The 15,246-nt window shown below is 40.0% G+C and overlaps 1 protein-coding gene across 2 annotated transcripts in view; it reads right to left on the reverse strand.

Annotated features, from left to right (window-relative positions):
• ACMSD (aminocarboxymuconate semialdehyde decarboxylase) overlaps positions 1-14,860 on the reverse strand; it is an 83,102-nt gene extending 68,242 nt beyond the window's left edge. The window contains exons 1-2 of one of the 2 annotated variants that reach the window (XM_036886674.2): positions 14,688-14,853; positions 8,593-8,637 (exon numbers count right to left, since the gene is read on the reverse strand). In XM_036886674.2, coding sequence (XP_036742569.2) covers positions 8,593-8,637; positions 14,688-14,810 — 168 coding nt within the window. In that variant the 5' untranslated portion in view covers positions 14,811-14,853. Of the gene's footprint in view, positions 1-8,592; positions 8,638-14,687 lie in introns of both variants that reach the window. The other variant, XM_036886676.2, reaches the window with a different exon arrangement.
• Between the last annotated feature and the right edge of the window lie 386 nt (positions 14,861-15,246).

Below are 15,246 nucleotides of genomic sequence, written 5' to 3' on the forward strand. Positions count from 1 at the left end.
TCAGAGAAGAAATAAATAAAATTGAGAAGAATAAAACAATAGCAAAAATCAATGAAACCAAGAGCTGGTTCTTCGAGAAAATAAACAAAATAAATAAGCCTCTAGCCAGACTTATTAAGAGGAAAAGAGAGTCAACACAAATCAACAGTATAAGAAATGAGAAAGGAAAAATCACGACGGACCCCGCAGAAATACAAAGAATTATTAGAAACTACTATGAAAATCTATATGCTAACAAGCTGGGAAACCTAGGAGAAATGGACAACTTCCTAGAAAAATACAACCTTCCAAGACTGACCCAAAAAGAAACAGAAAATCTAAACAGACCAATTACCAGCAACGAAATTGAAGCAGTAATCAAAAAACTACCAAAGAACAAAACCCCCGGGCCAGATGGATTTACCTCGGAATTTTATCAGACATACAGGGAAGACATAATACCCATTCTCCTTAAAGTTTTCCAAAAAATAGAGGAGGAGGGGATACTCCCAAACTCATTCTATGAAGCTAACATCACCCTAATGCCAAAACCAGGCAAAGACCCCACCAAAAAAGAAAACTACAGACCAATATCCCTGATGAACGTAGATGCAAAAATACTCAACAAAATATTAGCAAACCGAATTCAAAAATACATCAAAAGGATCATACACCATGACCAAGTGGGATTCATCCCAGGGATGCAAGGATGGTACAACATTCGAAAGTCCATCAACATCATCCACCACATCAACAAAAAGAAAGACAAAAACCACATGATCATCTCCATAGATGCTGAAAAAGCATTTGACAAAGTTCAACATCCATTCATGATAAAAACTCTCAGCAAATGGGTATAGAGGGCAAGTACCTCAACATAATAAAGGCCATCTATGAAAAACCCACAGCCAACATTATATTGAATAGCGAGAAGCTGAAAGCATTTCCTCTGAGATCGGGAACTAGACAGGGATGCCCACTCTCCCCACTGTTATTTAACATAGTACTGGAGGTCCTAGCCACGGCAATCAGACAAAACAAAAAAATACAAGGAATCCAGATTGGCAAAGAAGAAGTCAAACTGTCACTATTTGCAGATGACATGATACCGTACATAAAAAACCCTAAAGACTCCACCCCAGAACTACTAGAACTGATATCGGAATACAGCAAAGTTGCAGGATACAAAATCAACACACAGAAATCTGTGGCTTTCCTATATACCAACAATGAACCAACAGAAAGAGAAATCAGGAAAACAACTCCATTCACAATTGCATCAAAAAAAATAAAATACCTAGGAATAAACCTAACCAAAGAAGTGAAAGACTTATACTCTGAAAACTACAAGTCACTCTTAAAAGAAATTAAAGGGGACACTAACAGATGGAAACGCATCCCATGCTCATGGCTAGGAAGAATTAATATCGTCAAAATGGCCATCCTGCCCAAAGCAATATACAGATTTGATGCAATCCCTATGAAACTACCAGCAACATTCTTCAATGAACTGGAACAAATAATTCAAAAATTCATATGGAACCACCAAAGACCCCGAATAACCAAAGCAATCCTGAGAAAGAAGAATAAAGTAGGGGGGATCTCACTCCCCAACTTCAAGCTCTATTATAAAGCCATAGTAATCAAGACAATTTGGTACTGGCACAAGAACAGAGCCACAGACCAATGGAACAGACTAGACAATCCAGACATTAACTCAGACATATATGGTCAATTAATATTTGATAAAGGAGCCATGGACATACAATGGCGAAATGACAGTCTCTTCAACAGATGGTGCTGGCAAAACTGGACAGCTACATGTAGGAGAATGAAACTGGACCATCGTCTAACCCCATATACAAAAGTAAACTCAAAATGGATCAAAGACCTGAATGTAAGTCATGAAACCATTAAACTCTTGGAAGAAAACATAGGCACAAACCTCTTAGACATAAACATGAGTGACCTCTTCTTGAACATATCTCCCCGGGCAAGGAAAACAACAGCAAAAATGAGTAAGTGGGACTATATTAAGCTGAAAAGCTTCTGTACAGCAAAAGACACCATCAATAGAACAGAAAGGAACCCTACAGTATGGGAGAATATCTTTGAAAATGACACATCCGATAAAGGCTTGACGTCCAGAATATATAAAGAGCTCACACGCCTCAACAAACAAAAAACAAATAACCCAATTAAAAAATGGGCAAAAGAACTGAACAGACGGTTCTCCAAAAAAGAAATACAGATGGCCAACAGACACATGAAAAGATGCTCCACATCGCTAATTATCAGAGAAATGCAAATTAAAACTACAATGAGGTATCACCTCACACCAGTAAGGATGGCTGCCATCCAAAAGACAAACAACAACAAATGTTGGCGAGGCTGTGGAGAAAGGGGAACCCTCCTACACTGCTGGTGGGAATGTAAACTTGTTCACCCATTGTGGAAAGCAGTATGGAGGTACATCAAAATGCTCAAAACAGACCTACCATTTGACCCAGGAATTGCACTCCTAGGAATTTACCCTAAGAATGCAGCAATCAAGTATGAGAAAGACCAATGTACCCCTATGTTTATCGCAGCACTATTTACAATAGCCAAGAATTGGAAGCAACCTAAATGTCCATCGATAGATGAATGGATAAAGAAGATGTGGTACATATACACAATGGAATACTACTCAGCCATAAGAAAAGGGCAAATCCAACCATTTGCAGCAACATGGATGGAGCTGGAGGGTATTTTGCTCAGTGAAACAAGCCAAGCAGAGAAAGAGAAATACCAAATGATTTCACTCATCTGTGGAATATAAGAACAAAGGAAAAACTGAAGGAACAAAACAGCAGCAGAATCACAGAACTCAAGAATGGACTAACAGGTACCAAAGGGAAAGGGACTGGGGAGGATGGGTGGGTAGGGAGGGATAAGGGGGGGCAGAAAAAGAGGGGTATTAAGATTAGTATCCATAGCGGGGTGGGGGAAAGGGGAGGGCTGTACAACACAGAGAAGACAAGTAGTGATTCTACAACAGGTTGCTACGCTGATGGACAGTGACTGTAAAGGAGTAGATAGGGGGGACCTGGTATAGGGGAGAGCCTAGTAAACAAAGTATTCGTCATGTAAGTGTAGATTAATGATTAAAAAAAAAAAATGCAGTTCCTATGTGGTGACCTCTAATGAGTTCTACACAATGATATAAAGGACATATAAAAGTGTAGGCAAAGGGTCTGTTTGTGTTTATACAGAGGATCAAAGCCTAATTTGGCTACCCCGAAAATGAACTAAGATACGATATGAAAAAGAACTTCCAACATCAGCACTCTCGGGAAGACTCATGACAGAAGATGATCAGAAAAAAAAAAAAAAAAAAACTTCAACAAAGATCCACGCACTGTCACAGGTGTAGATGCACTCATCCCACCAGTTCCTGGACTTGCCATGGGAAAGATGAAGGAGATATCTAAGCTGGCCTGTGCATGCAGTAAAACAAAAATTGGACTGAATCTATACTGTTGGAACTCAACCAAGAATTAGGAGAAGTGCAAATTGTAGCACTCCAAAATCTTACAACCACAGACTATTTATCGTTAAAAGAACATATGGGATATGAACAGTCCCCAGGAATGGGGTGTTCTAGTTTATCTGAATTCTCTCAGACTGTTTAAGTTCAGTCGGACAATATCCACCATATCATAGATAAGTTTTCACAAATGCCTAAGGTGCCTAACTGGTTTTCTTGGTTTCACTGGAGATGGCTGGTAATTACAGGTATGCTTTGGTTAGGTAACTATATTCCTATTATGTTAATGTGTGTGCACAATTTAATTAGTCGTTTAAAACCTATCCATGCTGAAGTTACTCTACAAGAAGATATGTCAAAGAAATAATCAATCTTCCCAGGTTTTCTTCTGCCTGCTACTTCTATAGCTTTTCTTCTTCCTACCTAATCACAACCTTTAAATAGAACTCGTGCCACATGTCGAATTTACCGAGTATCATAATTCTTCCAAGTGGTAAAGACACCTCAAGACAAATGCTGGGCATAGAAGCCACAGGGCATAAATATGCAAAGAAGTAAAAAGCTAACCTTTTCAAACAATATGGCTTCTCTCTCACTTACCAACTTAACATTTCCCTGTATGGCCCCGGAAGATGACTGGTTAGCCAGAGACGGGTAAGATTCCTCAAGGGAGGAACAACCTAAGACAGGCACAGTCGCAGGGGGCCATCTGGTGAGAAAATGGGGAGCAACAGAGGTGAGGCTTAGAACCTCCCCCCTCATGTTCTGAGAGAAATCTTTGGCATACATGGATGTTTATTGCCCTCGTCTAGCTCGGATTAACACATAGTCTACAGGCACACACCTGATCATCTACATTTGCCCTCTTACAACACTAAACTCTGTTTTCTACCTTTATCTTGTATCTACCTACCACTTCAGCATTTTATTAAAAACAATAATAATAGAGAAATGTGGTATCCACATATAAATCAAGTTTAAAAATCAAATGAATATTCATATTTGAACTGACTGTGTATAGTTCATAATGCATGAACAAAACCGAAAGCTTCTGTTATGACTGCCCTTGCACTGTTCACCATGTAACTTATTCACTATGTAAGAATTTGTACTCCATGTAAGAATTTGTTCGTTATGCATCAGAAGATTGGAGACTGACGAAAATTAGGCTTGGGGTGGATTAATGATTGTGCATTGAGTATTGACCCCCCTATACAGAAATTTATTGTGGTTAACAACTATTTGATCAATAAATATGAGAGATGCCCTCACAAAAAAAATATATATATATATACATATATATATAAACACACTTCCAATTGTAAAATAAATAAGTAACCGGGATGTAATGTATAGCATAAGGAATATAGTCAAAATATTGTAACAACTTGGTATGGTGATACCTGGTACCTAGAATTATCATGTATATAAATGTTGAATCACTGTGTTGTACACCTGAAACTAATGTAATGCAATGCTGTTGTCAACTAACCTTCAATAAAAAAAATAAAATAAAATAAAAAAAGGTCTGGAAATATACCCATCAACTGTTAATAGGAATTACTTCTGAGGATGGGTAATGCTGATACAAAGGCTCTGTAGCTTTATCTCCTATATCTTATTTAAAAGAATTTATTCAAACCTTACTTATGTAATGAAAAGTTAACCTTAAAAATTAAAATATGAAATGAAAGCATTGGTCTAGATTGATGGCTTTCAATCGATTTTGGCTATGATCCCACATTAAGAAATATATTTTCCACTGTGACCTGGTACACCTATATATAACTATTTATACAGATACAAACTGTGACAAAGTTTCATGAAATACTATATACTCTTACAACTAGTAGACCACCTGCTATTTTCTTTCGTAATCTATTTCATTTTTCATGCTGTTCTAACCAGCTGGATAGATACTCTGACTCACTGTTGGGCTGCATCCCATGGCTCCGACACTGACTAGACTGATGATCTCTAGTGCTGCAGCTCTGTGACTCTTTAGCTTAATGAAAATTGCCCCCTGCCTTGGGCTTTCCACCTCCCCTAAAGTCCCTTACTGTTTACTGCCTCTTTACAGAATTGTTGCTATCTGTATGTTCTTTATCCATTGGGTGTCTGCCTGGCTCCCCAGTGAGGGGTTGTGAGATAATAGAAAAAAACATGTATGTCTCTGCCAGTTCCTGGCACAAAAATCCTAAAAGCCCTGTGAATTTCTCTGATAAGAACACTAGGAGCATCTTTTGTTCTAAGGAGGTGCCTCTGGGAGGCTCCTGGGTGGGGGCTGGTCACCAAAAAGACCAAGTCATGATTAGAAGCTTGGAATTTTCATCTCTCCTCCCCACTTCTCCAGAAAGAAGAGAGGAACTAGAAATGGAGTTAATAATTGATCATGCCTGCATGAGGAAGCTTCCATAAAATTTCAATAGCATGGGGTTTGGGGAGCATCCAGGAAGGCAAACACAGCCACACCAGGAGGAAAAACTGGGGAACACAGGGAGAAACTGGGTAGATTTTTCTTTGCAGTGAAAAATCATTTTAGTAACAGGAACCTGGTGATTGGTGATCACAGAATAGCATGTATGAAAATTCTAGGTGTGATGGAAATGGTGTGTGTATTTTTGTGCATGTGCATTGTGTTTATTTGTATTCCCAAGGACCTGAGAAACACTTAGTGGATACTTCTAGATGCTGCTGACCCACCAATTTGAAACAGGCCCTAGACTACTCTCCTTTGAAATGCTCCTATTAGGACTCAAATTTGCACCCACCCCATGGAGCTCCTGAAAGGAGGCCATGCAAACTGGCTTGCTACCTATTTTATAAATATTCAACCAAAGGAAAAATTGTGTTATTCAGTTCTGAACAAGGCTTTACTATGGCAAACAAATACCTCTCCATTCATTCCAAAAGCTCTGAAAACACCAAAGGTTAAGAAGAGAAACAAATAGGGACACCAGAGAAATGTTTTGGAAAGACTTTTCAGAGAACAGGGATCTCTGAGGTAAAACAATCACGGGGACACAAAATACTTGTTCATCAAAGGAATGTAGGAGAACAAAAAGAAATTTCAACCCCCAAATACTGTGTTTCTCATTGCTTTTTTTAAGCCTAATTTGCATATCTGTATACATTTGCATATTGTTTTCCAAGACTGTAATCCTGACCACTGTAATTATGAAAAATACAAATTTGGTTCTGTTTTGTTTTGTTTTTGAGAGACAGGGAAGCAGAGAGTCACTGTTTCGTTCTATTAGACTACTATTGTACCCAATTTTGCTATAAATACATTGTACCCAATTTTGCTATAAATACATTGTACCCAATTTTGCTATAAATACATTATACAAAATGTATAAATACATTTTGCTATAAATACATAAATAAATAAATACCCAATTTTGCTATAAATAGCAGAGTAGTATATATGACTGGAAATATTTTGTTTTCTATTGGAGATTTGCTGGTAAGTTAATGCAATCTCCTGACTTAAATACAAAGTGAAGAGATTTGCTGGTCTCAAACAGCAGCCTGGGACAAGGAGTTAAAAGAAAAATCACAAGCTGCCCATCCCTGCATTTGGGGCGGAATTCCTAGTAGCCTTGTAATCAGCTCCGCTCAGATTGTTCTCTTCCTTGGGGAGACTTGAGGCCAGCTTAGATCACTAGCTCCCAGATGAGAAACTAGCACTTTTAATGGTAGAGGTGTAGCACAGTGCCTAAATCAGCATCTAGTGTGCACTCTTTGATGAGGTGAGAATGAGCTGCCCCAGAGATCCTGATGTTTAAAACTCTTGAATGGTTCCGCACTGCCTTCAGGATCAAGTATAAAAGCCTGAACCCGTCTACCGAGGCTCCATGTGATGAGGCTTCTGTCCACCTCTCCAGCTTCTTCCCACCACTCTGCTATTTAAAATCTTGCCCGTCTCTCTCCATTCTCCACAGTGTAGCCAAAGTGGTCTTTTTAAGCCATTAAGACCTTCCAAACAATTTGCACTGTGCTGAGAATAAAATTTGACTCTTTAGCATGTCCCACAAGTCTTTCCATGATCTGTCCCCACACCCAATGTTCAGCATTTCTGTGCATTTCTCCTAAGTTCCCAGTGAAGCTGAACTTGCTGATTCAGGGACCACACTTTGAGAAATGTTGGTACCAGCCATAGCTGAGTGCTTGAGTTCTGGGCTTACATATGTTTAATATCTCCATGCATTTGCCCCCTGTCTTCTCTTTCTGTAACCTTTATTCCTTAGGCAAGCCTTCACCCCTGTTTCCTTTGTTTCTAGGCAAGCCTTTGCCCCTGCTTCAAGACTAAGGACGGGCATCACTTCTTCTAGAAGGCCTTCTCCAGTGCTTGGTGCTCAAATCTATGTTCTCCAGAATCTAGTGTGAAAGCAGTCCTTACCTTACTGTACTGCATTGTGTCACCCCTGCATGTAATAACTATCTTCCCAGACCATGAGTCCCCCAGCTCCTTCCTTAGTCATGTCTATGTTTCAGCTGGGAGCTCAGGAGGTTCCTTCTGAACTCCATGAGGGTGTATGATGCCTCTGAAAATGAAGTTAGGCCTATCCTCTGTGCAGCCCTAAACCTCAGCTCATTCTCAGGCCTTGTCATTTGCAGAATGCTTTGCCCAAGCCTTCCTTCTTTCACTTTTTCTCTTATCAAATTCAGCCCTTAATAGTAGTGGCTTCTTCTCCCCTTTGTCTCCAGTGTTCAGTTTCTCCAGCTCATGCTCAAATGTAATCTGTGCCATTTATTGGTTGGTCTTAATATACTATAATAACCTATAGAGAGAGCCAGGTTGCTTCCTTGAGGCAGAGCAATAAGTGCAAAAATTGGTTCTAGGGCAAGAAAAAGAGAGATGTTTTAATGGCTTCTTCAGTTTCAATTTTATCTTCTTAAATACTGCTGTTTGAAGTTACCCCCAGTTTTCCTAATCATTTTGAGAAACTTGAGTATTATTCCCTTGCAAACTACAAAGTCAATAGGAGGAAAGAAGAATTGAGCTCCCTGGAGGCCTGCTTGCAGGAAGTCTGAGGCTCAAGATGTCTCTGGGTCTGAGCAGTGCTTTGGGAGATACTCACCTTGCTGTGATGTTGGAGCTGCACCCAGCCTCCATAGCCAAATCTCTGTCGGGGGTGGGGGAGTGGGAGAAAGCACAGTGAGACTGGATGACCAAAGTAGAGAGGAGTGCAGCCAAGGGGCATAAGGGTCCTGAGCTCCATCCTTTCAAGAATCACCTTCCCATTTCCCTTCCATATCCATGTATCACTTATTCAATATTTATATTTAAACAATTCCCTTTTCTTCCTTAAATATATTTATTCAGGAAGAAAATTCTGTATTATACTTTCACTTTTTCTCCTAATGCACGTTGCAGTTTTTAAATGAGGATTAACATAAAAAAATATTTGTTCACATACCACCTAAAATCATTTCATGGGCCACCAGGAGTATATAGACCATAAGGACCAGTCTTTAGGGAATCCCATAGTAGAATACCAACACTTCAAACTGTGGGTTGCAATCCATAAATAGATCATGAAATCATTTTGGTGGATAGCAACCCAGATGTTCCAAGAACATGCTACGTGTATCATGTGATATGAACATATATGTGTAGCAGATGCTGCAGGTGTCCCACCTGTATTCCCTCCTTCTGCGTACACCAGCTGCCTTCAACTGCCAGAACCTGCATTTCTTTGACAAAAGCTTCCCTTTTTCCTCTGGAGCCAGCTTTGATCAGGCCCCTCTAGAAGACTGCAAGTAGCAGGAAATTAGTGTCACCATCCTTCCCCCCTCCAAGAACCCCTCATGACTAAACGCATTTGTATACAAACACATTGAATACACTGGTGTCCCCATCCCTTAGGCGGGATGACTCTGAGGTGAGGCACACATTCTGCATGTTCATTGGTTGCTTTGCTCTCTTTGTCTCATTTCCCCACCTACTGGTGTTTCCTGGTGTTTCAAGGTAAACTACTTGTATTTGAATCCTTGCCTCAGGGTGTGCTTCTTGAAAAATCCAAGCTAAGATATTAAAGAAATGGAATGGAATGGAATAGAATAGTCTAAAACAAAAAATATATATTAGAAGGCTTCCCATGTATTATTAGTTTCATGAAACTCTTTCCATTATTTATATGAATGTTTGTAATGAATTAAATGTGTAATATATTTCTTCTTGGGAGTCATGAATACAAAATTTGAGACTACCTAAGAACATGGTTATAATGACTCATGTTACCATAGGTTTTAAAATCTCATTTATTTCAGTTACTCATTCCTTCCTCAAACCCTCATGGAGTCCCACCCATGACCAGCCTTACTAGGGCAGAGAAAATAAAAAGGGCAGTTCCAGCCTGTGTGGAGCACAGTCTTGAGAGGGTAGGGTTTGGGTGGGTAGTAATTGAAGAGCTGTAGTGGCATGTGAGACATGCTGTGACAGAGTGACACACAGGTTCTCTGGGGGCCTGGAGCAGGGTACTGACCCACACTGACTCAGGTGGTGTTAGGGGAGGGAGGCTGAAAAGCTTATCTGGGGTCAGATTGGAGAGGAAATTCAGTGTTCAGCACTTTTGCGTTCCAAAAAAGTGGCTCTCAAAGTGACATGCAAGAAGGGAAGGTGTAGAGGTTGGAGATAACTCTGTGAAGAGCTCATCAGTGTCTCTTGTCAGCAACAATAGGTAGATCAGCTAAGGAAGCTGAGTATCAGCTCAACTTCTCAATTGTAGTAGCTGAGACCAGCTGAATGTGATTGGTCCCTATGTCATGGTACAGGGCAGTTAGTTGTCTTCAGGGAGTCAGGTCCCTCTTCCTAGCTCCCCTCTTGCCTCCAGACTGAGAGTGGAGTCTGCGACTGCAGCACAGGGGTGTTTCTGTGTCTCTCTGTCTGTGACTGAGGTCTGTCCCAACAGACTTAAGATTTGGTCAATTCAGTACTAGCCTAATTCTACCTGGGCATAAGGTCTGTTCTTGAGTTCTAGCTCCAAATAGTCATGTTATCACTGGAAATCTACCTGCCTCCTCCCAAGTGTCATCAGAGGGCCTGACTTAAGCTGGGCATGCAAGGGAGCCACTCTACTGGGAACCCTAACTTCTCCGTGAACCCAGTTTCTCCTTTGCAGGTGCCCGTGCACTTTATGCATTTAATACTCTTGTGCTTTTCCCCCTCTTCTCCTGGATAAAGCTGCCCAGAGGTGTACATTGGAAGAGGGGGTGGAAAATGGCTGTGATCACAATTACACTTTAAACTTAAGCCCTATGTCAAACTGGAAATTTGCCATTGAAATCAATCTTTAGTAAAGAAGGAAAGGTCTTACTTCCTTCTCTCCTTCCTTCTGTCTTTCTTTCTTTCTAACTTTTTCTTAATTCCCTGTGAAACTTTAACCCATAAATTAGCAGGGTAAAGTATTAAGTTAAAGTTAGTGATTAAGTATTAAATAAAGTCAGCAGATTAGAGAAGGACATTTGGGGAAGGGCAGAGAGGCCGAGGGAGGCAGACAAAAAGGTCGTGTCACACATGACAAACCACATATAAGATACTTGACTTTGTTAGAGTAGCCTAACATCTCAAAGTTACTGTTTCCTTGTGTGTAAAATGATGCTAACAGCAGCAGCTGTGACAGGGTTTTATGGGAATTAACTGAGATAATTCATAGAAAGCTGTCTACACCAGACCTGGCTTCTAGAAAGAGCCTCATCAATGCTGACAGTGATGATGACGGTGGTTGTGGCGATGGTGGTGGAGGTGGGCATGGTGGTGGCAGCAATGGTGATGGTGGTAGTGTTGGTAGGGATGAGGTGGTGGTAAAGGCGATGGTGGAGGTTGAGAGGTGGGAGTAGTGGTGGTTGTGGTACTGAGTTTGGTGGCAGTGGTGGCACCACTGATGTTGATGGTGGTGGTGGCAGGCAGTACTGGCAGTAGGGGTGTCATAGTGGACGGAGCCTATTCCACCCTTAGGCTGTGGAATAAAGCATACCCTGGGGTCTATGAAGTGCGGTGAAGGAAGGAGCCCTTTGTTACTCTGTGTTCCTCCTTCCCGTTTCTTGGAAAGCTCAAGATTTGAACACTTTTGTTTCCCCTAAGCCCCTTACAAAGACCTAACCTATGTGGGGGAACTGCATTCTGCTCTGAGTCTGGTCTCCGTACAGTCCTCCAGCTCTCATTCTCAGCTGAATCAAGCCTGGGTCTGAACTCTATGACCCTGGGAGTAGTTTTGGTCAGAGCATATGCCAGGAGGCATTTACAGTCTGAAATGTTTGACTGACAATGACCAATATCCCATAGGCATTTGTGTGCATGACAAATAAATTAAAAAATTCAAGGGAATATAGTTCTATATTCAAGAGATGTGTTTCTGAAATGGATATATGTGAATCAGAGGCTGATGAACTAAATGACATTTTTAATGTCTTGGGGTCCTCACAGTCTCATGAGGTGAATACAGACCTCCCGGGTGAAGAAATCAGATACCTATTTCCTCAGAGGGGTTGTTTAAAAGTCAAGTTATGCCTGGGATTTTGTCTCCTAAAACTTTATAGTGATCAAGTGCAGCTAAATCACTGCTAATGAAAGAAGATGAAAATCTGTATTTTTTTTCACTAGAAGCAAAAATTTTTTCACTCTATTTAAAATTAGAAGAATCTTTGCAAGCCCTTCAATGGAGCACATAGGAGTTGGTCAGTGAAGTCTTGCTAAAGGAAAAAGCCAAAGCCTTATCATAATCAGGAATAATCTCACTGCAGATCAACCTGAAACAACTTTCACCACGATTTCTTGGGCCACCATCCTATTTATGACAGCAGAGTGTGGGGCATGATTCATCAGAAACAATTTATCAAGTGCTCCCTGAATCTGCTCTCTATCTACCTTAGCTAAATTTTTCCTCCAATCTTAACTGTAACTCTGATTAAAGTCATTATTAGCAAGTGAAAATGAAAAGATTTCTCAAATCCCAATCCTTTGTAATAATTGGTTAATCATCAACCCAGGCATGTTGATTCTGCTTTTCTGTTTCTTTGTTGCATAAGGAGGTCAAGGTTATTGGCCATTAATATTTAATAAGGAAAAGCAGGTTTGAAAAGAGAGAGTTGTCCAAAGGGACTTCATCTTCTAAAATAAAACTTGTACTGGCTTATTCTTCTCATTCTTTTATTGGGAAGTTAAAAAATATAGTGAGGGAAGATCAGAATTGATGTTTTGAAATAATACTTTACCCACTAAGGAATGATTTGAAGATGAAGGAAAATCTGCTATACCTATTGAATTAGATGAACAACAAGGAAAATCTGCTATTAACTAATGCCACTTAGTACTCACTTTACTCTGACCATATAGACTAGAAATGGGGAGAGAGAGAGAGGGATCCCAGCACCATTTAGATGTGTTTTTATTTATCTCACCCCTCCCAGTTTGAAAACACAGAACTGTTTTCTGTTAATAGTTTTGTCACTGGCTTGCCTTCAAGCAAATGTAAACATCTACGACATAACAGATCTGATTGCTTGGACTGCAGGCTGGAAGCCAGGAACCAGTGACTCTGTGACAAAGCCCTCAGTGGGTTTATGTGAGTGTGGGGAAGTTGGGGAGGAGGCTGGTGTTGAGAGAGGCACTGGGGGGCAGAGGGACATGGGGACATCCTTTCCAGCAGTAATATTCTCCCGAGCCAGCTCTCTCAAGGTGGGTGTGATGGTAGAGGGTCCACCAGGTTGCATGTAGCTCTGGGAGTCTAGGCTCACTTCTGAGTCTCAGGTACCTCATCTGCCCAGCAGGGTTAGTAATACAAATCTTAGCTACAGTTCACAAGATTTTATGTGAATCAAATTACACTTATATAGATGCAGATATAGACATAGATGTAGATACAGCTCCTTGGGAGTATAAGAGTTTATGATTATCATCATCATCATCATTAGTAGTTAAGTATCAGTTATCTGCTTGCAGGGTGTGTATCTGATAGATGGAGGCCTGGTTTATCTGGACAAAATGCCCCTCCCCTCTTTTGAAGTGGCAGCTAGAACATAGGAAGGGGAGAGAATGCAGAGCCAGCAGAAGAGTGCTTGGGAAATCTCCAGGGCACACATTTAAAGCTATAACCTCCTTATGCTTTGCATCCTCAGCTGCCTGAACAGTTTTAACAATGCCTTTAGGGCCCTGCATTAGGTGGAGCAGCTAGAAATGTCAGCTTTTGGTGATCAATTCTCTGCTCAAACTGCAGGCAGGCTTCAGGGAGGGAGGCAGGTTATGGGAGGTGGGGTATAGCCCAGGACACCGGGCAGGAAGTTTTTTCCCCTTAATAAGGAGAAGGCATTTTAATTAGAGTTTGAGTTAATTCATTTTTTCCTCACTTGGGATAAAAAAGATGAAACATTCAGTGGTGTGGAAGTACTAGAGAAGGCTGAGGATTGGGCAAAACCTAATACTTAGCCTGAACAAAACTCAGGCCAATTTTTAATTTCTTTCATGTTCCCCACCTGCCTCATTTAGTTTTCATTCAAAAGTTCTTAATGACAAAAGGAAATCTCCCTCTTTTGAGAAACACAGAGAAGAGTCTCTAGAGACACTCACTGTGCAAATGCTTCATGTCATTTTCTATGGCTTTTTTTTAATATTCCCACTCTCTAGTTCATAACAAGTATTTACAGCTTAAAGAACATCAAAAAGGAAAGGTTTCAGACAGTGTCCTAAAATAGATTCTAAAAAATTCCACAAAGCTATCTCTTGGTGCTTCTAAAACTTACTTTAAACATTTTGGAAAGGAGATGTGTTTTAGAAGTCCTGGAAATCTATCACATTCCATTTTTTTAATAGTCTCTTACTGAAACTGTAACTTTAAATTCTGGAGTTGGCATACATCTTCCCAGCAGCTGAATATATGATTTAAGTGGAAGTAAAACTGCCTGACTTAAATTGTCCAGAAATTTTAAAGAATGCCTCATTTGAGGGGAAAAAGGGATTTTTAGAAAGCACTTACTTCTTTAATGTTCTTTCAAAATAAATATAAAAGTCATTTTTCATTTTTAAAAACTGAAATCAGAGCTACCAAGTAATATAAAATCACCCCAAAGAAGAAAAACTTAACATTTAACTCCCCAAAGAAGAGATAGATCTGTATTAGAAACCTTGTGAAACCCTAGATAAGTTCTAGAAATAATTCAGCAAATTAATCACCATTACCTTTTCTAGATCTGGCCATTCTTTTGGTAGAATATGACTATGGATGTCAATTTTCATCACCACAGGATCAGAGGAGAAGTGTGTAAAGAAGTTCTGACAGTAAGAGATCTCCGTGAAAACCATGGAGTTGATTGATTTACTTAGTTCCTTTATGGCTACTTTCAGGCATGGTCGGTCAGCTTGCTCAACTCAGTCTAGGTCCAATGAAACTGCCTTATTAAAGTTCAAAGTTCTGTTTATTTGTCAACTTGGCTTCAGGTCAACAACTCTTTGGTAGTCAGGACTCTGGGCACAAAATAAAAATAAAGTACTGCATGAAACTCTTTGGAGTCAAATGTACTGCAGGCTGCTTTTGAGGCATAACAAATCCAAAACTGACTAATGTTTGTTTTCAAATATTTCAATTTTTATCAAGATATATGTAGTAAAAAAAATCAAATAGTACAGACAGTTTTTAAAGAAAATAATTCCCTGACTTACCTTTTCTTACTCTTGGTTACATTCCCCAGAAGCAACTAATTTTAATGCTTTTTGCTTATTGTTCAGTTAGTCTGAACAT

This window comes from Manis pentadactyla, chromosome 8 (genome assembly GCF_030020395.1).
Source record: "Manis pentadactyla isolate mManPen7 chromosome 8, mManPen7.hap1, whole genome shotgun sequence".
NCBI classification, from domain to species: domain Eukaryota; kingdom Metazoa; phylum Chordata; class Mammalia; order Pholidota; family Manidae; genus Manis; species Manis pentadactyla.